Source organism: Thalassophryne amazonica, chromosome 16 (assembly GCF_902500255.1).
Source record: "Thalassophryne amazonica chromosome 16, fThaAma1.1, whole genome shotgun sequence".
Classification (NCBI taxonomy): Eukaryota; Metazoa; Chordata; class Actinopteri; order Batrachoidiformes; family Batrachoididae; genus Thalassophryne; species Thalassophryne amazonica.
This window is the reverse complement of record NC_047118.1, coordinates 23,261,740-23,286,406: the sequence shown is the minus strand read 5'-3', so window position 1 is coordinate 23,286,406 and position 24,667 is coordinate 23,261,740. Positions and strand designations below refer to the sequence as shown.

General features: G+C 46.2%; 1 protein-coding gene and 1 long non-coding RNA gene across 13 annotated transcripts in view; one reads left to right on the top strand and one right to left on the bottom strand.

Annotated features, from left to right (window-relative positions):
- The window catches only part of spag9a (sperm associated antigen 9a), a 70,885-nt gene extending 62,795 nt beyond the window's left edge, over positions 1 to 8,090 (bottom strand). For 11 of the 12 annotated variants that reach the window (XM_034190941.1, XM_034190942.1, XM_034190945.1 and 8 more), the window contains exon 1: positions 7,584 to 8,090. In XM_034190941.1, coding sequence (XP_034046832.1) covers positions 7,584 to 7,883 — 300 coding nt within the window. In that variant the 5' untranslated portion in view covers positions 7,884 to 8,090. The remainder of the gene's footprint in view (positions 1 to 7,583) is intronic. The other variant, XM_034190953.1, reaches the window with a different exon arrangement.
- The window catches only part of LOC117528339, a 639,388-nt gene that overhangs the window by 289,115 nt on the left and 325,606 nt on the right, over positions 1 to 24,667 (top strand). The window lies entirely within an intron of this gene.

Below are 24,667 nucleotides of genomic sequence, written 5' to 3'. Positions count from 1 at the left end.
TTGTCATCAATCCTGTTTGTGATATTCATGGACAGGATATCGAGGCATAGTCGGGGACAGGAGGGTTTACAGTTTGGTGGGCTCAGGGTCTCATCACTGCTTTTTGCAGATGATGAGGTCCTGTTGGATTTGTGGGCCAGTGACCTCCAACACTCACTGGATCGGTTAACAGCCAAGTCTGAAGCGACTACGATGAGGATCAGCACCTCTAAATCTGAGGCCATGGTTCTCAGCAGGAAACCGATGGATTGCCTACTCCAGGTAGGTAATACGGTCTTGCCCCAAGTGAAGGACTTCAAGTACCTCAGGGTCTTGTTCACGAGTGAGGGGACAATGGAGTGTGAGATTGGCCAGAGAATTGGCGCAGCAGGGACGGTGTTGCGTTCGCTCTACTGTACTGTTTTGATAAAAAGGGAGTTGAGCCAAAAGGAGAAGCTCTCAATCTACTGGTCAATCTTCTTTCCTACTCTCACCTATGGTCATGAGGGTTGGGTCATGACCGAAAGAACTAGGTCTCGGGTACAAGCGGCCGAAATGGGCTTCTTCGGGAGGGTGGCTGGTCTCTCCTTTAGAGACAGGGTGAGAAGTTCGGCCATCCGTGGGGAGCTCGAAGTAGAGCCACTGCTCCTTTACGTTGAAAGGAGCCAGCTGAGGTGGTTCGGGCATCTGGTAAGGATGGCTCCTGGGCACCATCCTAGGGAGGTGTTCCAGGCACGTCCACTTGGGAGGAGACCCGGGGAAGACCCAGGACTAGGTGGAAAGATTATACGGCAAAGGTGGTCAATGTGGCACAGGAAAAGGAAGTTTGGGGTCCCCTACTAGAGCTGTTGCCCCCGCGACCCAATCTCGGATAAGTGGCTGAAGATGCGCATATATACTCAACAAAAATATAAATGCAACACTTTTGGTTTTGCTCCCATTTTGTATGAGATGAACTCAAAGATCTAAAACTTTTTCCACATACACAATATCACCATTTCCCTCAAATATTGTTCACAAACCAGTCTAAATCTGTAATAGTGAGCACTTCTCCTTTGCTGAGATAATCCATCCCACCTCACAGGTGTGCCATATCAAGATGCTGATTAGACACCATGATTAGTGCACAGGTGTGCCTTAGACTGCCCACAATAAAAGGCCACTCTGAAAGGTGCAGTTTTATCACACAGCACAGTGCCACAGATGTCGCAAGATTTGAGGGAGCATGCAATTGGCATGCTGACAGCAGGAATGTCAACCAGAGCTGTTGCTCGTGTATTGAATGTTCATTTCTCTACAATAAGCCGTCTCCAAAGGCGTTTCAGAGAATTTGGCAGTACATCCAACCAGCCTCACAACCGCAGACCACGTGTAACCACACCAACCCAGGACCTCCACATCCAGCATCTTCACCTCCAAGATTGTCTGAGACCAGCCACTCGGACAGCTGCTGAAACAATCGGTTTGCATAACCAAAGAATTTTTGCACAAACTGTCAGAAACCGTCTCAGGGAAGCTCATCTGCATGCTCGTCGTCCTCATCGGGGTCTCGACCTGACTCCAGTTCGTCGTCGTAACCGACTTGAGTGAGCAAATGCTCACATTCGCTGGCGTTTGGCACGTTGGAGAGGTGTTCTCTTCACGGATGATGCGAAGGAGATGTGTTGCACTGCATGAGGCAAATGGTGGTCACACCAGATACTGACTGGTATCCCCCCCAATAAAACAAAACTGCACCTTTCAGAGTGGCCTTTTATTGTGGGCAGTCTAAGGCACACCTGTGCACTAATCATGGTGTCTAATCAGCATCTTGATATGGCACACCTGTGAGGTGGGATGGATTATCTCAGCAAAGGAGAATTGCTCACTATCACAGATTTAGACTGGTTTGTGAACAATATTTGAGGGAAATGGTGATACTGTGTATGTGGAAAAAGTTTTAGATCTTTGAGTTCATCTCATACAAAATGGGAGCAAAACCAAAAGTGTTGCGTTCATATTTTTGTTGAGTATATATATATATATACGAGGTCTGTCCATAAAGTATCGTACCTTTTTATTTTTTTCAAAAACTATATGGATTTCATTCATATGTTTTTACGTCAGACATGCTTGAACCCTCGTGCGCATGCGTGAGTTTTTCCACGCCTGTGACGTCATTTGCCTGTGAGCACGCCTTGTGGAAGGAGTGGTCCCGCCCCCTCGTCGGATTTTCATTGTCTGGAAATGGCGGAATGAAAAGGACTTTTTTTCCATCAGAATTTTTTCAGAAGCTGTTAGAGACTGGCACCTGGAAACCATTCAAAAAATTTATCTGGCTTTCAGTGAAAATGTTACGGGCTTCACAGAGAATAAGGACGTTAACTACAGCTTTAAGGACCCCTTTAAGGATGGTCGGTGCGTCGCGCTGCAAGCTGCGACGATGCGGCACAAACCACTGGATCATTTCTAAGCTGATGGCTCTGTGGATACGAGACCGTCGTGTGCTCTTTCTCTGGTTATCACAAGACCTGGACATCAGCCATTTTCCGGCAGATTTCACTTTTAACAAGAGATTTTGTCATGGAAAGCCGCGCGGAGGCTTCGCGCGTCACGACCGATTCGCTGATGAAGCGAGACAAAGGAACACCTCCGTTTCGGAGTGTTAGAGGACAAGTTGGGACATGTCTATCTCGGCTTTCAGTGCTTACCAGTCGAGTGAGTATAAAAGAACTTGTGGAGAGCTGGACATGTCCCAACTTGTCCTCTAACACTCCGAAACAGAGGTGTTCCTTTGTCTCGCATCAGGTCCAGTTTAGCAGTTGAAGAATTCCAAACCAAATGTGCATTTCCTCAACTGTGCAGGAAGAAATTCACTGATGCTCAAATTTGACTTACCTTCAACAGGACGCATTTTATGTTCCTAACTCAGAATTATGGCAAATAATGTTTGTAATGGAGATTAACTTTGATGTGCAGATGTTTCAAAAATAGGTCATGAGTTGCATCTTATTGTTCCTGCTTATGAAATAAATCATGTAGACACACGTTTGTGGTGCCTGTCGGTTTGTTGCCTCAAGTCACTCACAACCTTTGTGTGTGTGTGTGTGTGTGTGTGTGTGTGTGTGTGTGTGTATATGCAGTAGATAAGCAGTGTGAGAATGTGTGAGTGCATATACAAACACACACACCCCATTCTCCCATCAGAGGGCCCGGGAATCTCCCCGCGAAATTCTGCCCGAATGCACTAGCACGGCCAATATCATGTACATCGGAATACCAATTTCAGTAGTAAGTCCCTTCGGCTGCTCCCTTGTTTGCACTTCAAGATAGATCTGCATGTTGAATTGGTACACATTTTATGCCCGATGCCCTTCCTGATGCAACTCCACATTACATGGAGATATGTGGCAGGGGTGGGATTTGAACCAGGAACCTTCCGAGCTGAAACCAAGTGCACCAATCACTTGGCCACCACCCCTGCTCCAGAATACCAATTTCAATAAAATGTCTAATTTCATCATAAATTAAAAAATGTGCCAAAAATAACTCACCTGATTGTCTCCATTTTTTTGTCCATTTCTCATTCAATAAACATATTCCATTTAATTTAATTTCAGGGGGTGTTTCACCAACTGTTCTGTAAATGGGAGGGGCTGATGCTTGGCCCCGGGCCAAATATGATGTGTACATATATATACGAGGTCTGTCCATAAAGTGTCATACCTTTTTATTTTTTCAAAAGCTATATGGATTTAATTCATATGTTTTTACGTCAGACATGCTTGAACCCTCGTGCGCATGCGTGAGTTTTTCCACGCCTGTCGGTGACGTCATTCGCCTGTGAGCACGCCTTGTGGAAGGAGTGGTCCCGCCCCCTCGTCGGATTTTCATTGTCTGGAAATGGCGGAATGAAAAGGACTTTTTTTCCATCAGAATTTTTTCAGAAGCTGTTAGAGACTGGCACCTGGAAACCATTCAAAAAATTTATCTGGCTTTCAATGAAAATTTTACGGGCTTCACAGAGAATAAGGACTTTAACTACAGGTTTAATGACCCCTTTAAGGATGGTCGGTGCGCCGCGCTGCAAGCTGCGACGATGCGGCACAAACCACTGGATCATTTCTAAGCTGATGGCTCTGTGGATACGAGACCGTCGTGTGCTCTTTCTCTGGTTATCACAAGACCTGGACATCAGCCATTTTCTGGCAGATTTCACTTTTAACAAGAGATTTTGTCATGGAAAGCCGCGCGGAGGCTTCGCGCGTCACGACCGATTCGCTGATGAAGCGAGACAAAGGAACACCTCCGTTTCGGAGTGTTAGAGGACAAGTTGGGACATGTCTATCTCGGCTTTCAGTGCTTACCAGTCGAGTGAGTATAAAAGAACTTGTGGAGAGCTGGACATGTCCCAACTTGTCCTCTAACACTCCGAAACAGAGGTGTTCCTTTGTCTCGCTTCATCAGCAAATCGGTCGTGACGCGCGAAGCCTCCGCGCGGCTTTCCATGACAAAATCTCTTTTTAAAAGTGAAATCTGCCAGAAAATGGCTGATGTCCAGGTCTTGTGATAACCAGAGAAAGAGCACACGACGGTCTCGTATCCACAGAGCCATCAGCTTAGAAATGATCCAGTGGTTTGTGCCGCATCATCGCAGCTCGCAGCGCGGCACACCGACAGTCCTTAAAGGGGTCATTAAACCTGTAGTTAAAGTCCTTATTCTCTGTGAAGCCTGTAAAATTTTCATTGAAAGCCAGATAAATTTTTCGAATGGTTTCCAGGTGCCAGTCTCTAACAGCTTCTGAAAAAATTCTGATGGAAAAAAAGTCCTTTTCATTCCGCCATTTCCAGACAATGAAAATCCGACGAGGGGGCGGGACCACTCCTTCCACAAGGCGTGCTCACAGGCGAATGACGTCACCGACAGGCGTGGAAAAACTCACGCATGCGCACGAGGGTTCAAGCATGTCTGACGTAAAAACATATGAATGAAATCCATATAGTTTTTAAAAAAATAAAAAGGACCGTTAATTTATGGACAGACCACGTATATATATATATATATATATATATATATATATATATATATATATATATATATATATATATATATTTTTTTTTTTTTTTTTTTTTTTTACTTCCTAATATCAGTATCGACCCACTCAAAAAACCCATATCATTCAAGCTCTAGTGCAGACAGCTTCATTCTGCCCCAGAAAAATAACAGTTCAAAGAAATTAACATTGGCCTCTGAAAATGGATGGGATGTACAGTAGTGTTCAGAATAATAATAGTGCTATGTGACTAAAAAGATTAATCCAGGTTTTGAGTATATTTCTTATTGTTACATGGCAAACAAGGTACCAGTAGATTCAGTAGATTCTCACAAATCCAACAAGACCAAGCATTCATGATATGCACACTCTTAAGGCTATGAAATTGGGCTATTAGTAAAAAAAAAAAAAAGTAGAAAAGGGGGTGTTCACAATAATAGTAGCATCTGCTGTTGACGCTACAAAACTATTATGTTCAATCTGCTTTTTTAGCAATCCTGTGAATCACTAAACTAGTATTTAGTTGTATAACCACAGTTTTTCATGATTTCTTCACATCTGCGAGGCATTAATTTTGTTGGTTTGGAACCAAGATTTTGCTGATTTACTAGTGTGCTTGGGGTCATTGTCTTGTTGAAACACCGATTTCAAGGGCATGTCCTCTTCAGCATAAGGCAACGTGACCTCTTCAAGTATTTTGACATATCCAGACTGATCCATGATACCTGGTATGCGATATATATATATATGTGCCCAACACCATAGTAGGAGAAACATGCCCATATCATGATGCTTGCACCACCATGCTTCACTGTCTTCACTGTGAACTGTGGCTTGAATTCAAAGTTTGGGGGTCGTCTCACAAACTGTCTGCGGCACTTGGACCCAAAAAGAACAGTTTTACTCTCATCAGTCCACAAAATATTCCTCCATTTCTCTTTAGGCCAGTTGATGTGTTCGTTGGCAAATTGTAACCTCTTCTGCACATGTCTTTTATTTAACAGAGGGACTTTGCAGGGGATTAGCTTCACACAGGCGTCTTCTAACTGTCACAGCACTTACAGGTAACTCCAGACTGTCTTTGATCATCCTGGAGCTGATCAATGGGTGAGCCTTTGCCATTCTGGTTATTCTTCTATCCATTTTGATGGTTGTTTTCCGTTTTCTTCCACGTGTCTCTGATTTTTTGTCCATTTTAAAGCATTGGAGATCATTGTAGATGAACAGCCTATAATTTTTTGCACCTGCGTATAAGTTTTCCCCTCTCCAATTAACTTTTTAATCAAACTACGCTGTTCTTCTGAACAATGTCTTGAACATCCCATTTTCCTCAGGCTTTCAAAGAGAAAAGCATGTTCAACAGGTGCTGGCTTCATCCTTAAATAGGGGACACCTGATTCACACCTGTTTGTTCCACAAAATTGACGAACTCACTAACTGAATGCCACACTACTATTATTGTGAACACCCCCTTTTCTACTTTTTTTTACTAACAGCCCAATTTCATAGCCTTGAGAGTGTCCATATCATGAATGCTTGGTCTTGTTGGATTTGTGAGAATCTACTGTAGGGGTGGCCAAGTTCGGTCCTCGAGAGCCACATTCCTGACACTCTTAGTTATCTCCCTGCTCCAACACACTTGAATCCAATGAAAGGCTCATTAAAAGTCTGCTAACGAGTCTTTCATTGGATTCAGGTGTGTTGGAGCAGGGAGACAACTAAGAGTGTCAGGAATGTGGCTCTCGAGGACCGAACTTGGCCACCCCTCACTGAATCTACTGGTACCTTGTTTCCCATGTAACAATAAGAAATATACTCAAAACCTGGATTAATCTTTTTAGTCACATAGCACTACTATTATTCTGAACACTACTGTATATAAAAAAAAAAACATCTGTAATCCCTGAATGGTTAATGTGATTTTTTTGTTGTTGTTGTTAAAAAACTTCACTTAAAATCTACACTAAAAGCACATCTGGCACTACTGTGGTGGTGTATAAACAAAAATTACAAAAATGGGGCCACTGTCCAAATACTTATGAACCTCACTGCATACACACACACATTCATACTTCACTATAAAATATCAAGATCACTAAAATTAGTAAGATTACAATAAGTGCATGCAGCCCTGTAATCCAAACACTATGGATGATGCGAGTGATGACATATTTTGAGATGTTTCCTGTCATCTGTCATCTTCTTCTTTTCCTTATTTTTAACCATCAGATGGCATGAAATGATGAGCACATTTGCTGTTTCTTCACACCTGGCTCCACTTTATGACCCACACTTCAAACTTAGACGTTTAAAGTGGTTTATGTTTTGCCTGTTAATGATGCTGTATCTCTCTAGCGATCACTCGGCGCAGTCACCGCCGAGGAGCTCGGGTTAGCTACGAGCTCTTGTTTACATCCACAGTGAAGGCTGGATGCCGCCCGGCCACGTGTACCGTTTATTTCAACGCGCACCAAACATCTGAAACAGCCTTTAAAAAAAAAAATAATAATAATACTAATTAAAAAAAAAAGATGATGCTTCCTATCATCCTCGCGTCGTTTCCTAACTCACCTCCTCTGCGTGTTTCCTCAGCGCTTTCTCCCTCTCGTACTGGGTGATGAGCTGCTCGTTGTCCTCCTTCAGGAGCTCCAGCTCCACTTCGTGCTCCTGATTCTCCGCAAACACCGAGTCCAGGTTTTCCAGCACGGCCACGACCAGCGGCATCAGCTCCTTCACCACGTCCTCGTCGTATTTCCCAATGAGCCGCTCGAACTCGCGGTAGATGGAGTTGGCCAGGCCCGACACCCGCTCGGACATCATCGCCGAGGTTCCCGGGTCGTCCTGGTACACAACTCCGTCTTCCAGCTCCATTGTCGTCCTCTCGGGCAAAACACGGCTAATGTGGAATATTCTGCGTCAGCCCGCCACTATGAAAGCCGTTATCCTCTTTAACGACAGCAGCGTTTGTTGTTCAAATAACCGCGCACATTAAGAACACTGACGCTCGTTGTTATGGAAGCTAAGCGGCCTCGACGTGGATTTCTTCCCCTTTTTTTCCCCTTACTTGCCCCAAGTTGCGTTCAAATGCTCGTCCGAAGCTCCGACTTTACAGCGTCTCTGATGTTACCATTATAAACGTCGGTGTTACACTGTCGTTTGTTGAAAATGTCAGTGAGTGCAGTTACAACCATCAGAAAAAAAAATAAATAAAAATAACAATACTCCCCTCAGGTCTACAATGTTGAAGTATTTTGTAAGACAAACAAAAATGTGGATTTAGTTGCTACCATTACTCTGTGATCTGCATAAAAGGGGACAAAATGCAAACAAAAGGCCTCCTTTACATTCCTGCCTACACGGACATTTGCATTCAGTTTAATACATTTTAAAAAATTTTTAGCATTGTGAATATAAATTGTTTGTGGTGTTATGTTTGACTCCAGCTCAGGAAGTCAAGCCAATGCACACTAGACCTTTTCATCCCTCTTTGCGGGTGTTAAGGCCACATGGATCTGATGCCAGCTGACCCCCATGGCCGTAGACCCCCACCCTGGGTCTGATCCAGGAGGAGGCCCCAGTTTTCTTAATGCAGTTTTTTTTTTTCCAGTGTCTGTCACGAATGACTTTCAGAAAACTCACTTGGTCTGTCTCTTCACCTGGGACCAATTTGTCAAGGGTGGGAATGCTTTCAGATCCCCCAGGAAGACTTAGAGGACTTGGCTGAGTACAGGGAAGTGTGGGATGAGGCGCTTGATCTACTGCCAGTGTGACCTGGGCAGCAGAAAATTTATGTGTGTGTGTGTGTGTGTGTGTGTGTGTGTGTGTGTGTGTGTGTGTGTGTGTGTGTGTGTGTGTGTGTCAGTGAAATAAAAAAATCCGATTTCCTTAAAGGCAGCGTCACAACAGCTGATGTTGACTGGATCACGTGATGACGTCACCGTCATGAGTCTACGCCGATTTGCAATTACACATTAATAAAAACATGACTGTTTTTACGGTATTATAACGCTTTAGAGGTCGTACTTTTTTCTTAAATGCGCAGTGCCGTTTTGTACTTCTGTTAAATTTTGTCTCAAATTCTTTTCAGCCTTTTTTTTTTTTTGTCTTCCTGGCATCTGAAAAATAGCATTTCAAAAATAAAGCTACCTGTTCAGGTTTTTGCATTTATGTGTTTTTATTATTTTTTTTAAAAACAACCTTATGTAAAAATGTTAATAGAAAATAACTGTGCCGGTTTCAGATGTTAATCTAATCTTTATGCAAATTTGAGGATGCTAAATTTGCACACCAAATATCAGATTATGAAAGGTCAGATGGCATTGTGTGCCCGAATAAGATGAAGGAAATAAAACATGAGAAATCATCAAGAGTCTAAAAAATGATTGCGTGCACAGTTTGCAGGTTTTTACTCAAACAGGCTCAAAGGTCACCCGGTTTGTGGTGCAGTGGTTCTGCCACCTAAAGATAGCCTCTGGTAGATATGTGAAAACATTAAATCAATGTACCTGAGGCTTTAAAAATCTATAATAGAATATATAGAAAACCAAAAAAAGTTTATTTTCTGATTTTCCTTCAGTGTGATTCTAAATGCAAATCAGTTTATGTGAAACCTGTTTCTAAATTTTAAGGTTTTTGTTTGTTTGTTTGTTTGTTTTTGTGAAGGGTTTGCTCTGCATGCTGCAGCTCCACAGAATTTCAGGGCAGATTTCATTACATCAGAAAACTTTTTGGGCAAAGTCTGTAAATGCTCAGAGTCTTTAAACTAAGAATTATTAATGTGCTTCTCTACCGTTGTTCTGAAGGTGCACTTAAGTATTTCAGACATTTTCCACAATTTTTCCTTAAGGTTTTCAAATGTAAACCACTGAATTTAGATTTTAGTCAGTTAATAAATAATAAAGTGTGCTGATGTCAGATATATTTGATATATTTCACATTCAAATTGTCCAGAAATATGTTTAAAACTATTTCATTTCCACACAGGCATTTACTAACCATTTTCCATTTAGAAACACATGGAAGAAAAGTTAAAGGGCATGTTGTACAGAATCTGTAACATCTCGGATTTTGGCAATTTGAGGTCTTGTGATGATATACTTGTAATATATATATACTCAACAAAAATAAAAATGCAACACTTTTGGTTTTGCTCCCATTTTGTATGAGATGAACTCAAAGATGTAAAACTTTTTCCACATACACAATATCACCATTTCCCTCAAATATTGTTCACAAACCAGTCTAAATCTGTGATAGTGAGCACTTCTCCTTTGCTGAGATAATCCATCCCACCTCACAGGTGTGCCATATCAAGATGCTGATTAGACACCATGATTAGTGCACAGGTGTGCCTTAGACTGCCCACAATAAAAGGCCACTCTGAAAGGTGCAGTTTTGTTTTATTGGGGGGGGGGATACCAGTCAGTATCTGGTGTGACCACCATTTGCCTCATGCAGTGCAACACATCTCCTTCGCATAGAGTTGATCAGGTTGTCAATTGTGGCCTGTGGAATGTTGGTCCACTCCTCTTCAATGGCTGTGCGAAGTTGCTGGATATTGGCAGGAACTGGTACATGCTGTCGTATACGCCGGTCCAGAGCATCCCAAACATGCTCAATGGGTGACATGTCCGGGAGTATGCCGGCCATGCAAGAACTGGGACATTTTCAGCTTCCAAGAATTGTGTCCAGATCCTTGCAACATGGGGCCGTGCATTATCCTGCTGCAACATGAGGTGATGTTCTTGGATGTATGGCACAACAATGGGCCTCAGGATCTCGTCACGGTATCTCTGTGCATTCAAAATGCCATCAATAAAATGCACCTGTGTTCTTCGTCCATAACAGACACCTGCCCATACCATAACCCCACCGCCACCATGGGCCACTCGATCCACAACATTGACATCAGAAAACCGCTCACCCACACGACGCCACACACGCTGTCTGCCATCTGCCCTGGACAGTGTGAACCGGGATTCATCCGTGAAGAGAACACCTCTCCAACGTGCCAAATGCCAGCGAATGTGAGCATTTGCCCACTCAAGTCGGTTACGACGACAAACTGGAGTCAGGTCGAGACCCCGATGAGGACGACGAGCATGCAGATGAGCTTCCCTGAGACGGTTTCTGACAGTTTGTACAGAAATTCTTTGGTTATGCAAACCGATTGTTTCAGCAGCTCTCCGAGTGGCTGGTCTCAGACGATCTTGGAGGTGAACATGCTGGATGTGGAGGTCCTGGGCTGGTGTGGTTACACGTGGTCTGCGGTTGTGAGGCTGGTTGGATGTACTGCCAAATTCTCTGAAACGCCTTTGGAGATGGCTTATGGTAGAGAAATGAACATTCAATACACGAGCAACAACTCTGGTTGACATTCCTGCTGTCAGCATGCCAATTGCACGCTCCCTCAAATCTTGCGACATCTGTGGCATTGTGCTGTGTGATAAAACTGCACCTTTCAGAGTGGCCTTTTATTGTGGGCAGTCTAAGGCACACCTGTGCACTAATCATGGTGTCTAATCAGCATCTTGATATGGCACACCTGTGAGGTGGGATGGATTATCTCAGCAAAGGAGAAGTGCTCACTGTCACAGATTTAGACTGGTTTGTGAACAATATTTGAGGGAAATGGTGATATTGTGTATGTGGAAAAAGTTTTAGATCTTTGAGTTCATCTCATACAAAATGGGAGCAAAACCAAAAGTGTTGCGTTTATATTTTTGTTGAGTGTATATGGCGTGGACATGAACGAGAGAAGCTCTTCAGCATCTCACCATGTCATTTCTGGTTTGTGGCGTCGTCTAACAACTGTTTGTGGCTTTTTACGGCTTTTTACAACAATGTTGTCCAGTTTGTGGCTTTTTCCCCACTGGGTAGATTTTTTTATGCCATTTCCAGATTGTGATTTTTGTGCCATTTCTGGATTGTTTTGTGCCTTCATCTACCATAAAGTGAGTGTCACACAGCTGTGTGGCGCTTCGCTCGTATTAATTTGTGCACTTCTGTGAACAGCCTGTAACCCTACACCAGTCAAAACAAACAGCTGCGGAGACTGACGAAAACAAAGCACTCGTTTTTACAAGTGTTTTCGTCACTCTGAGCAAATGTCCCAATGCCCCCCTCCCCCGCACACGCGCGCACACACACACACACACACACACACACACACACACACACACACACACACACACACACACACACACACACTCACACTCACACACACACACACACACACACAGTTTAGGCGAACCTCACCCAGAATGCCTTAAGAATCAGCAAACCATGGATGAAGGCAGGTTAACACTGATAGCTATGCAATGCAAGGGAAAAAATAATTAATCATATTATTTTTACAGTATCTCTGTCTTGGTCCCATTTTTCCTCCTCTTCTTTTCTTTTTCCCCCTTGGGCATCAGACAGTTTGGGCCGTTTTGACATTATTGCAATGCCGCAATGACATAATAACCCAGAAGGGCTCATCTTTGCTGTGCAGTTAAATCAATATGAGCTTATATTTATTTTATATTAAAAGATAAATAGTATCATTTATTTTTAGTATAAGAATAGTGAAAGTAGACTTTTCCCCCTCATTTGTGGCACCCCCTGGATGGACTGCATCCTTAGCAATTGCCTATACTGCCCATAGGCTGGGCCGGCCCTGGTTCCAGCATGCTGGTGTGCTGCTAATGTTAAGAACAGAGCTGTGATTTAATTGTAAAGTTTACACAAGTGCGATGTCGTGTCATGATGACTCGTTTTTAATGTGATAACACATCTGGATCCAAAATCTGACAGACTCTCAAAAAATTAAGAGTTGGGGTGATGTTTGTCCTCTCTTCTGTGTACGGAGTGCCTTGAATGACACTAACCACACATTTGAGGACAAGGAAGTTAAAATCTTAGCCACAGAGAAGAAATGGTTTGAGAGAGGTGTCAAGGAAGCATTCTATGTGAAACAGTTGAAACCCAGCCTTAACCGGGGAGGGGGTCTGAGACACACTTTGTCCCCTGTTTACAATGGGGTGCTCAGGTCAAAGCAGTTTCAGTCTTTTGTTCTTGGTAATGAGTCATTCACGTCATCAGGAGAGTCGTCAAGGGAGCCATCAGGAGAGGCTTCCGTCCCATCATTAGGAGGGACAGCTGCCCTGTCATTAGGTGTGCTAACTAGAGCACAACAGGTGCTAATTAGAGCTATTGTTTAGTCACTAGCCTATAGCAGTCAGCCTCTCGGTAGGAGGGGTCTGGTTAGCTCCAGCTTTTGTTGGCTTCTATTTATTCTTCTCTAATAGAGTCAAGACAGAAGTCAGACTACCAGAGCAAAAATTTTAGCTGAGGAAGCTTCTGCGATTTGAAGCAAAACGTCCTCACGTCAAGCAACCCAGTCCAGTCGAAGATTCAAGCTTCTCTACTATGCCTTGAATGAACCAAGCAGCGTGTGTGATGCTCGTGCACATCAGCAAGCTGGTAGAGAGTCCCGAAGCTTCTGAAAATAACGTATTCCTGACTTTTTCCAAGAGTCTGCTCACAGGTCCACTGATCTGAATGAATTCAGCCATCACTTTCGTATGAATGGTCAGGAGTTTCATGATCTGATGGTGCAACATTCATTTCACTCTGTCAGTTCGCCATTGTGTAGTTTCTGCAATTGCTCGGACTGACGACACCTGCAGAGAAATACCGAGTGAAACATTTTCAGGTGTCGCAGACTGAACAGTCCCCCCTAAAAATCAATCTCCCTGCCTTCACTGCGCATGTGTCATTTCGGAGCATCAGCAGCAAAATATTCACAGATTATCACCTTGTTTCTGCTTAAAACTGCCTTGTTGTGTGTGTGGGCCACCAGAAGAGGAGGTGCTGCTGGCCCACCATCAGAGGGTGCCCTGCCTGAAGTGCGGGCTTCAGGCACGAGAGGGCGCTGCCACCATGGACGCAGCCGGGGGTGACAGCTGTCACTCATTACCTCTTGACAGCTGTCACCCATCTACTCAACGTCCTCTCACTCCATAAAGACCAGACGTCATCTCCACCTCGTTGCCGAGATATCATACTTCATTGGAGGTAATATCCTCAGCCATTTGTGATTGCAATATTTGTATATTGTGAGTGTTTGCAGGAGTACTGGTACCTCCGTCAGTGAAAGCTGAGAGAGCGTTGAAGGTACTCTTTTCCCCTGAGGAATCTACAGTACTCTGCAGTTATTGAGTGAGAGGTGGAGGTGGCATTCCCACCGCTGTTGTTACTGGGTGTACACACACCCACACTTGACTGTCTTTGTTCTCGCCAGCAGTACCAGATCCGATAGTCGGGGACGGTGATCACCTGGGAATTCGGGACTTGGCGGCTCCAGTATTCACCAGGTTCTGTGGCGGCGGAAATCGTGTGGTTCCGGCTCTTCTCAGGACAGACGTCTTCTATCCTCGAGCCTGCCCACACGTCACCTTTGTGGATTGACTGTAATTATATTCTGAGATTGTCTGTATGTTCGTTGTGCACATTTCACAACATTAAATTGTTACCTTTTGGCTCATCTATTGGCCGTTCATTTGCGCCCCCTGTTGTGGGTCCGTGTCACTACACTTTCACAACAGGATATCTCGGCCAGCGTCATGGACTCCGAGGGGCGTCACCCGGCTGTTGAACGACCAATGGGAGAGCAGGGAGCGCAGGCGTCTGCAGGAGGCGTGATTGGTGAGCTGCAGCACATTCTCACCGCCTTTACGGCTCGGTTGGATGAAATGACCGAGCAAAACATCCTCCTGAACCGCAGGGTGGAGGCTCTCTCTGCACAGATGGCGGCGAGCGCTCAGGGCGCTGCTGCAGCTCCTCCTCCTGCCGACCCTGTGCAGGATATGAACGTTCCAGTGGTGGTTCAACAACCCCTCCCACCATCCCCTGAAGCATACATAAGCCCTCCTGAGCCGTACGGACGTTGTGTGGAGACGTGCGCGGACTTTCTCATGCAGTGTTCGCTCATCTTCACACAATGTCCCGTCATGTACGCGTCAGATGCTAGTAAAATAGCTTATGTGATTGCTCTGCTTCGGGGTAAGGCACGCGCCTGGGCTACGGCGCTCTGGGAACAGAACTCACGGTTGTTATCAGCATACACTGGGTTTGTGGGGGAGTTCAGAACAGTGTTTGATCACCCTAACAGAGGAGAGACCGCTTCAACTGTGCTGCTGTCAATGAGACAGGGACGCGAGAGCGCAGCCGCTTATGCAGTCAACTTCCGCATCGCGGCTGCGAGGTCCGGCTGGAATAACGTTGCGCTCCGCGCCGCCTTCATAAACAGACTGTCGTTGGTCCTGAAGGAGCAGCTGGTAGCTAAGGAGGAACCGCGGGATTTAGATGGGCTTATCGATCTCGTTATACGGTTAGACAATCGGTTGGAGGAACGCCGTCGGGAGCGAGGCGAAGGACGTGACCGGATACGCGCCGCCCCTCTCCCTTCCGGGTTCAAAAAGGGGCCGAGAGTGTTTTCTCTGCAGCTCAAAGGAGCACACACAGAAAAACTGCCCCAAACGGCCAAAACAACAACCGCCCTCAGAGACTGGGCTAAGGGGGGGTCAAAACATTCACGTGAGACACACACAGATTGCCACACGACTCCCAGTTACAATCCTGAGCGGGGATTTAACCCTTCAAGCCCCAGCACTGGTGGACACGGGGTCAGAAGGGAGTCTGCTAGACAGCAGATGGGCAAGGGAGGTAGGGCTCCCTCTGGTGGCGCTTCCTTCGCCAGTGCAGGTGCAGGCACTAGATGGCACCCTCCTCCCTTTAATCACACACAAGACACAACCAGTGACTCTGGTGGTGTCTGGAAACCATCGGGAGGAGATTGAGTTTTTTGTAACTCCTTCTACCTCCCGCGTGATTTTGGGCTTCCCATGGATGTTGAAGCACAATCCCCGGATTGATTGGCCGTCTGGGGTGCTGGTTCATTGGAGCGAGACCTGTCATCGGGTGTGTTTAGGATCCTCGGTTCCTCCTGGTTTACAGGCTAAGGAGGAGGTCAAAGTCCCTCCCAATCTGACGGCAGTGCCGGTTGAGTACCACGATCTTGCTGACGTCTTCAGCAAGGATCTGGCACTCACCTTTCCCCCGCACCGTCCGTACGATTGTGCCTTTGATTTGGTTCCAGGCGCTGAGTTCCCGTCCAGCAGGCTGTACAACCTCTCACGACCTGAGCGCGAATCAATGGAGACCTACATCTGGGACTCATTAGCTGCCGGGCTGATCCGGAACTCCACCTCCCCGATGGGGGCAGGTTTCTTTTTTGTGGGCAAGAAAGATGGCGGACTCCGTCCATGCATTGATTACAGGGGGCTGAATGAGATTACGGTTCGCAACCGATACCCGTTGCCATTGTTGGATTCTGTGTTCACCCCCCTGCATGGAGCCAAAATCTTTACTAAGCTGGATCTTAGAAATGCGTATAACCTGGTTCGGATCCGGAAGGGAGACGAATGGAAGACGGCATTTAACACCCCGTTAGGTCACTTTGAGTACCTGGTCATGCCGTTCGGCCTCACCAACGCCCCCGCGACGTTCCAAGCCTTGGTTAACAACGTCTTGCGGGACTTCCTGCACCGATTCGTCTTCGTATATCTTGACGATATTCTCATCTTTTCTCCGGATCCTGAGACCCATGTCCAGCATGTACGTCAGGTCCTGCAGCGGTTATTAGAGAACCGACTGTTTGTGAAGGGCGAGAAGTGCGAGTTTCACAGCACGTCTTTGTCCTTCCTGGGGTTTATCATCTCCTCTAACTCCGTCGCCCCTGATCCGGCCAAGGTTGCGGCGGTGAGAGATTGGCCCCAACCAACAAGCCGTAGGAAGCTGCAACAGTTCCTCGGCTTTGCTCATTTCTATAGGAGGTTCATTAAGGGCTACAGTCAGGTAGTTAGCCCCCTGACAGCCCTGACCTCTCCAAAAGTCCCCTTCACCTGGTCGGATCGGTGCGAAGCCGCGTTCAAGGAGTTGAAACGACGGTTCTCTACTGCGCCAGTTTTGGTGCAGCCCGACCCTAGCCGCCAGTTCGTGGTTGAAGTGGACGCCTCTGACTCAGGGATAGGAGCCGTGCTATCCCAGAGCGGAGAGACCGATAAGGTTCTTCACCCGTGTGCCTACTTTTCACGCAGGTTGACCCCGGCTGAACGGAACTATGACGTCGGCAATCGAGAACTCCTTGCGGTGAAAGAGGCTCTTGAGGAGTGGAGACACCTGTTGGAGGGAGCGTCTGTGCCATTCACCGTTTTCACTGACCATCGAAACCTGGAGTATATCAGGACCGCCAAGCGGCTGAACCCCAGGCAAGCCCGCTGGTCACTGTTCTTCGGACGTTTTGACTTCCGGATCACCTATCGCCCCGGGACCAAGAACCAGAGATCGGATGCCTTGTGCCAGGTACACAAAGACGAAGTCAAAACGGTGCTGTCGGATCCACCGGTGCCCATCATTCCGGAGTCCACTATCGTGGCCACCCTCACCTGGGACGTGGAGAAGACCGTCCGAGAGGCCCTGGCACGGAGCCCGGACCCTGGAACCGGTCCAAAGAACCGTCTGTACGTCCCACCAGAGGCCAGAGCTGCAGTCTTGGACTTCTGTCACGGTTCCAAGCTCTCCTGTCATCCAGGGGTGCGAAGGACCGTGGCAGTTGTCCAGCAGCGCTTCTGGTGGGCGTCTATGGAGGCCGACGTCCGGGAATATATCCAGGCCTGCACCACCTGTGCCAGGGGCAAGGCAGTACATAAGAAGGCCCAAGGACTCCTCCAGCCGCTGCCGGTGCCTCATCGCCCCTGGTCCCACATCGGCCTGGATTTCGTCACAGGCCTCCCGCCGTCCCAGGGCAACATCACCATCTTCACGATAGTGGACCGATTCTCCAAGGCGGCCCACTTCATGGCCCTCCCGAAGCTCCCAACAGCCCAGGAGACAGCAGACCTCCTGGTCCACCACGTCGTCCGTCTGCATGGGATACCCTCCGACATCATCTCTGATCGTGGTCCCCAGTTCTCCTCACACGTCTGGAGGAGCTTCTGCAGGGAACTGGGGGCCACCGTGAGCCTCTCGTCCGGGTACCATCCACAGACGAACGGACAGGCAGAGCGAGCCAACCAGGAACTGGAACAGACCCTCCGCTGCGTCACATCTGCGCACCCGACGGCCTGGAGTAACCATCTGGCCTGGATCGAGTATGCGCATAACAGCCAGGTGTCTTCTGCCACCGGCCTCTCCCCATTTGAGGTGTGTTTGGGGTATCAGCCCCCGTTGTTTCCCGTGGTGGAGGGAGAGGTTGGTGTGCCCTCGGTCCAGGCCCACCTGCGGAAGTGCCATCGGGTGTGGCGCTCCGCCCGTTCTGCCTTGTTGAAGGCCCGGACGAGGGCGAAGACCCATGCAGACCGCCGGCGATCCCTGGCCCCTGCTTACCAGCCCGGGCAGGAGGTGTGGCTTTCCACGAAGGACATCCCCCTCCAGGTGGACTCCCTGAAACTTCAGGACAGGTACATTGGCCCCTTCAAGATCCTCAAAGTCCTCAGTCCTGCCGCAGTGAAGCTCCAACTCCCGGCTTCACTGCGGATCCATCCGGTTTTCCACGTGTCACGCATCAAACCTCACCACACCTCACCCCTCTGTGCTCCCGGACCGGCGCCGCCTCCTGCTCGGATCATCGACGGGGAGCCGGCTTGGACGGTGCGCCGGCTTGGACGGTGCGCTGGCTCCTGGACGTCCGTCGGATGGGCCGGGGGTTCCAGTACTTGGTGGACTGGGAGGGGTATGGACCCAAAGAACGCTCCTGGGTGAAGAGGAGCTTCATCCTGGATCCGGCCCTCCTGGCCGACTTCTACCGTCGACACCCCAACAAGCCGGGTCGGGCCCCGGGAGGCGCCCGTTGAGGGGGGGGTCCTGTTGTGTGTGGGCCGCCAGAAGAGGAGGTGCTGCTGGCCCACCATCAGAGGGCGCCCTGCCTGAAGTGCGGGCTTCAGGCACGAGAGGGCGCTGCCGCCATGGACGCAGCCGGGGGTGACAGCTGTCACTCATTACCTCTTGACAGCTGTCACCCATCTACTCAACGTCCTCTCACTCCATAAAGACCAGACGTCATCTCCACCTCGTTGCCGAGATATCATACTTCATTGGAGGTAATATCCTCAGCCATTTGTGATTGCAATATTTGTATATTGTGAGTGTTTGCAGGAGTACTGGTACCTCCGTCGGTGAAAGCTGAGAGAGCGTTGAAGGCACTCTTTTCCCCTGAGGAATCTACAGTACTCTGCAGTTATTGAGTGAGAGGTGGAGGTGGCATTCCCACCGCTGTTGTTACTGGGTGAACACACCCACACATGACTGTCTTTGTTCTCGCCAGCAGTACCAGATCCGACAGTCGGGGACGGTGATCACCTGGGAATTCGGGACTTGGCGGCTCCAGTATTCACCAGGTTCTGTGGCGGCGGAAATCGTGTGGTTCCGGCTCTTCTCAGGACAGACGTCTTCTATCCTCGAGCCTGCCCACACGTCACCTTTGTGGATTGACTGTAATTATATTCTGAGATTGTCTGTATGTTCGTTGTGCACATTTCACAACATTAAATTGTTACCTTTTGGCTCATCTATTGGCTGTTCATTTGCGCCCCCTGTTGTGGGTCCGTGTCACTACACTTTCACAACACTTGTTTCTGCTTAAAACTGACTTTAGAATGATTTAAGAGGTTTTACTTTGTTATCTGATGGTTAATAATCACATTATTCCCTTTGATTGCTTTTGTCAGGATCTGCCCTGTGTCAGGGTCCTCATCTTGGTTTTGTCTCTTGTCTGTGTCTATGTCCCCAGTCTTCGATCCTCTGTCTTTGATTTTAAATTTTTGATTACTTTAGTCATTGGTTTTATTTTGCGTTTTTAACCAGTGTAGTCATTGCTTGTAATATCTATTTGTTATAATTTTGCCACATGTTAGTTCCATTCTAGTTTGAGCCCCAGCCTTTAATTTTGTTGTTCCTTCCACGTGTGGATTTATTTGCATTATGTTTGGGACTCACCTTCCAGTTTATTTCTGTCTGCTTAGTGTTTACCTTACTGCACTCTCTTGCACCTGCTCACCTCATCTTTGTCTCTTTCTTGTACGCCTCTATTTCTTTATTAAAGTGACACTAAACGATTATTAACTGAGCAAGCAAAGTTAATAATTTGTTTATTATATAACTACTATATATATAAACACACAAACTTACAGTATGGCCCGAATATGAAAGCTGCTGATGGCTCGTAGTCAGACCTGTCTGCTTCACCTCCATGAAGAACTTGCTAACAGATGGTCCAGTCGTTAGTTGGTAAGCTTTCAATCTGTGTGTTTTTTTCCGATGCCATTTAGATATTTATGGAGTATGTTCATGCCCGACTTGGTTTTCTAATTGTGTTTTTAGGTTTCTGGTTGTAACGAATGTGATATGCTTTCTGGACCAATTGCCATGGTAACTGGTCTGATATGTGAAAATATCAGACCTGAAATCAGCCGATCACAGCGTGCGTAGCATTGCAACCATATAATTCTTATCATCTACACATGCATATAATTTTGACTCCATAACTTATGGTCATTCATTTATAGAAATTTCAATTAAAAGTGGGCCGAGGACAGAACCTTGTGGCACTCCAGTAGTTGCTGGTTTTCATCTTCTTAGACACTCTTACATACTGAAATCTATCAACCAGAAAGTCCTGAATCCAGCTTGAGATGTTTCCTTATAGTTGAATTCCAGATTGAAAAGATGTTCCTACTAGCTTGGCTACTGAACAGTGGTGGACACATTTCTGCTAATCCGCTAATTAGCAAAACTGACTTTTTTGTTAACAGATTAGCTTTTCAGCTAACTTTGAAAACCATCAGTGGACCAATTAGCTTCTGCTAAATTTAGTTCTGCTAACTTCCAGTCTGCCAACATTTTTTTGCTGGCATAGTGAGTAAAGCTTAACGGTCCAAAACATTTGCAAACCATAAAATCATGCATGTTAGTTCCTGTCTGTTGCATGTTTTGCAACAGTCAGACCGCTGTGACCTCAACCCTTCCCCAGCAGAAGGAGGCAGGCATGCTGTAATCTGCTGCTGCACACACATGCACGCACGCACGCACAAAAGAAAGTCTCATTTACCTTCCACATGTAACGACACAGACGTGTGGCAGGAGATATGAAAAGTAAAGCACTTTTCATTCATGGTTTCATTTATAAATAAAATTAATTCTGGACAGTTAATGGACATTAACAGCAACTCTGTCATTTTTACAAAGTGAAAATATTGCACATTTTTTAAAGTAAGGCACTAATTCTGAAGATTTGAGCATTAACACTTGGAAGACCAAGGACTGGTCAAATGACCGATCTACCTCTAAAGGCCCATAGGATGGTCAAATGACCAAGATCCCCTGTGGAGCGCTACTTGTGTTATGTAAACAAGGAAGTCTCAGAACACCTCAAGGGAGGGGCTGAGTTGACTAGCCACATTCTTGTTTGCATATTTAATGTCTGAAAGGGCTGCTGATTTGTGCTTAGGTGGATAAATAACTTTACCCAGGGGGGAGAGATGAAATTTTGTTTTCTGAATTGTATTGAAATGTACCAAAAAAAAAACACACCAAAAGAAAACTTTTGTTTTCTGAATTGTATTGAAATGTACTAAAAAACACACCAAAAGAAAACTTTGTTTTCTGGATTTTATTGAAATGTACCAAAATGTACCAAAAAACACACCAAAAGAAAACTTTGTTTTCTGGATTTTATTGAAATGTACCAAAAAACACACCAAAAGAAAACTTTGTTTTCTGGATTTTATTGAAATGTACAAAAATGTACCAAAAAAACACACCAGAAAACCAAAATATATACAATAGGTACAGGTTACAGTCACTTACAATGACTAACAGTCCCCACACTGCCATGGAAGGTCTTTTCTGCATTTGCCACAAGTATACCTGTCGCATTTCAATACAATTCAGAAAACAAAATTTCATCTCTCCCCCAGGGTAAAGTTATTTATCCACCTAAGCACAAATCAGCAGCCCTTTCAGCTAAGCAGGCACTTCTTCTTCTTCTTTGTCTTTCGGCTGTTCCCGTTAGGGGTCGCCACAGCAGATCAATCGTTTCCATCTCACCCTGTCCTCTGTATCTTCCTCTGTCACACCAACCACCTGCATGTCCTCCCTCAGCACATCCATAAACCTCCTCTTTGTCCTCTCTCTTCTCCTCCTGCCTGGTGGATCCATCCTCAGCATCCTTCTCCCTATATACCCTGGGTCCCTCCTCTGCACATGTCCAAACCATCTCAATCTCGCCTCTCTGACTTTGTCTCCAAACCGTCCCACCTGAGCTGTCCCTCTGATATATTCATTCCTAATCTTGTCCATTCTTGTCACTCCCAAAGAGAATCTCAACATCTTCAGCTCTGCCACCTCCAGCTCTGCCTCCTGTCTTTTTATTAGTGCCACCGTCTCTAAACCATACAACATAGCTGGTCTCACTACTGTTTTGTAAACTTTCCCCTTCACTCTTGCTGATATTCTTCGGTCACAAATCACTCTTGCCACCTTTCTCCACCCACTCCACCCTGCCTGCACTCTCTTCTTCACCTCTCTACCACACTCTCCATTACTTTGAACAGTTGACCCCAAATATTTAAACTCATCTACTTTCACCACTTCTACTCCATGTAACTGCACTATTCCACTGGGCTCCCTCTCATTCACACACATGTACTCAGTCTTGCCTCTACTGACTTTCATTCCCCTTCTCTCCAAAGCATATCTCCACTTCTCCAGACTAGACTCAACTTGCTCTCTACTGTCACTACAGATCACAGTGTCATCTGCAAACATCATAGTCCATGGGGACTCCTGTCTGATCTCATCCGTCAACCTGTCAATCACCACTGCAAACAAGCAAGGACTCAGAGCTGATCCTTGATTTAATCCCTTCTCCACCTTGAATGAGTCTGTCATTCCAACTGCGCATCTCATGCAAACACAAGAATATGGCTAGCCAAGTCAGCCTCTCCCCTGAGGTGTTCTGAGACTTCCTTGTTTACATAACAGAAGTAGCTCTCCACAGGGGATCTTGGGGTCATTTGACTCTTTGTGGACTTTACAGGTAGAAAAGAAAAGCTTGGACCTCCCAGTGTTAACAGACACATGCGCCAAAAGGCATTATGGGAAATGAGTCTCCTCTCAATCACTCCCCCACCATCAAAATGCATAGAACACTACCATCTACTGGATGGGAGTGTGAATAGCGACCAACGTGTGATCGATGGTCACTGAATCACACTTCACTAACAGAATTTTCAGTTTTATAAATGCCTTTTTTTTTTACAAATGAAAAAAAATTACATTCACAAGTACACATTTATTTGTAAAAACCAACACACACGTTACATGAACTTTGGTTTTTTACAAATAAATAAACCAATCAACCAACCAGTCTTTGACAGTTTTGTATTCCATAATAGGGCGAGTGTAGTACTCATGTTGGGCAAATTACATGGCAAGCAAAGCGAAAATGCAAAGAAAAGGTGAAGATGCGATGGAAAGTGGACATGTGTTGTGGTTTGGTTCTGACCCAGAGCTCAAACATGTCGAAGCGGTTGTGCAGGTGTTGATGAGAGATCACAGCTACTCTGTCAAGGTGTATAAATCTAACTAAAACTTAGCGACACAACCTCTCCCATTTGCCTCGTCTTCCCTTCTCCACTGGGAACTGAAAAAACCCTACAATTTTCACAACTGCTCCGGTGATTGCAGCCGAAAACAAAACAATAAACCATTTTTCTGTTAGAAGTTATGCTGTTTGTGCAGAATGCGCCCAGAAGTGGTCAAATCCCACAATATCACACAGGGGTTCAAACGAGACTGTGCTGCCCTATTTGCAGCACCTCTCAAGCTCCATCGGGTGGGGGGGGGATCAGGAGGCGTTCAAATAAATTCAGGTCTGGGCTCTTGCTAGACCACTCAAGGACATTCACAGAGTTGTCCTAAAGCCACTCCTTTGATATCTTGGTTGTGTGCTTAGGGTCATTGATCTGCTGAAAGAACAACTGTTGCCCCAGTTTGAGGTCAAGAGTGCTCTGGAGCAGGTTTCATCCAGGATGTCTCTGTACATAGCTGCATTCATCTTTTTCTCAATCCTGACTAGTCTCCCAGTTCCTGCTGCTGAAAAACTTCCTCACAGCATGATGCTGCCACCACCATGCTTCACTGTAGGGATGATGCCTGGTGTCCTCCAAACATGATGCCTGGCATTCACACCAAAGAGTTCATCAGACCAGAGAATTTTAGAGAATTTTGTTTCTCCTGGTCTGAGAGTCCTTCTGGTACCTTTAGGCAAACTCCAGGCAAGCTGTGATGTGCCTTTTACTAAGGAGTGGCCCACTCTACCATACAAACCTGATTGGTGGATTGCTGCAGAGATGGTTGTCTTCTGGAAGGTTCTCCTCTCTCCACAGAGGAATGCTGGAGCTCTGAGAGAGCGACCATTGGTTTCTTGGTGCCTTCCCAGACTAAGGCCCTTCTCCCCAGATCAGTCAGTTCAGACAGGTGGCCAGCTCTAGGAAGAGTCCTGGTGGATCAGAACGTCTTCTATTTACGAATGATGGAGACCACTTTGCTCA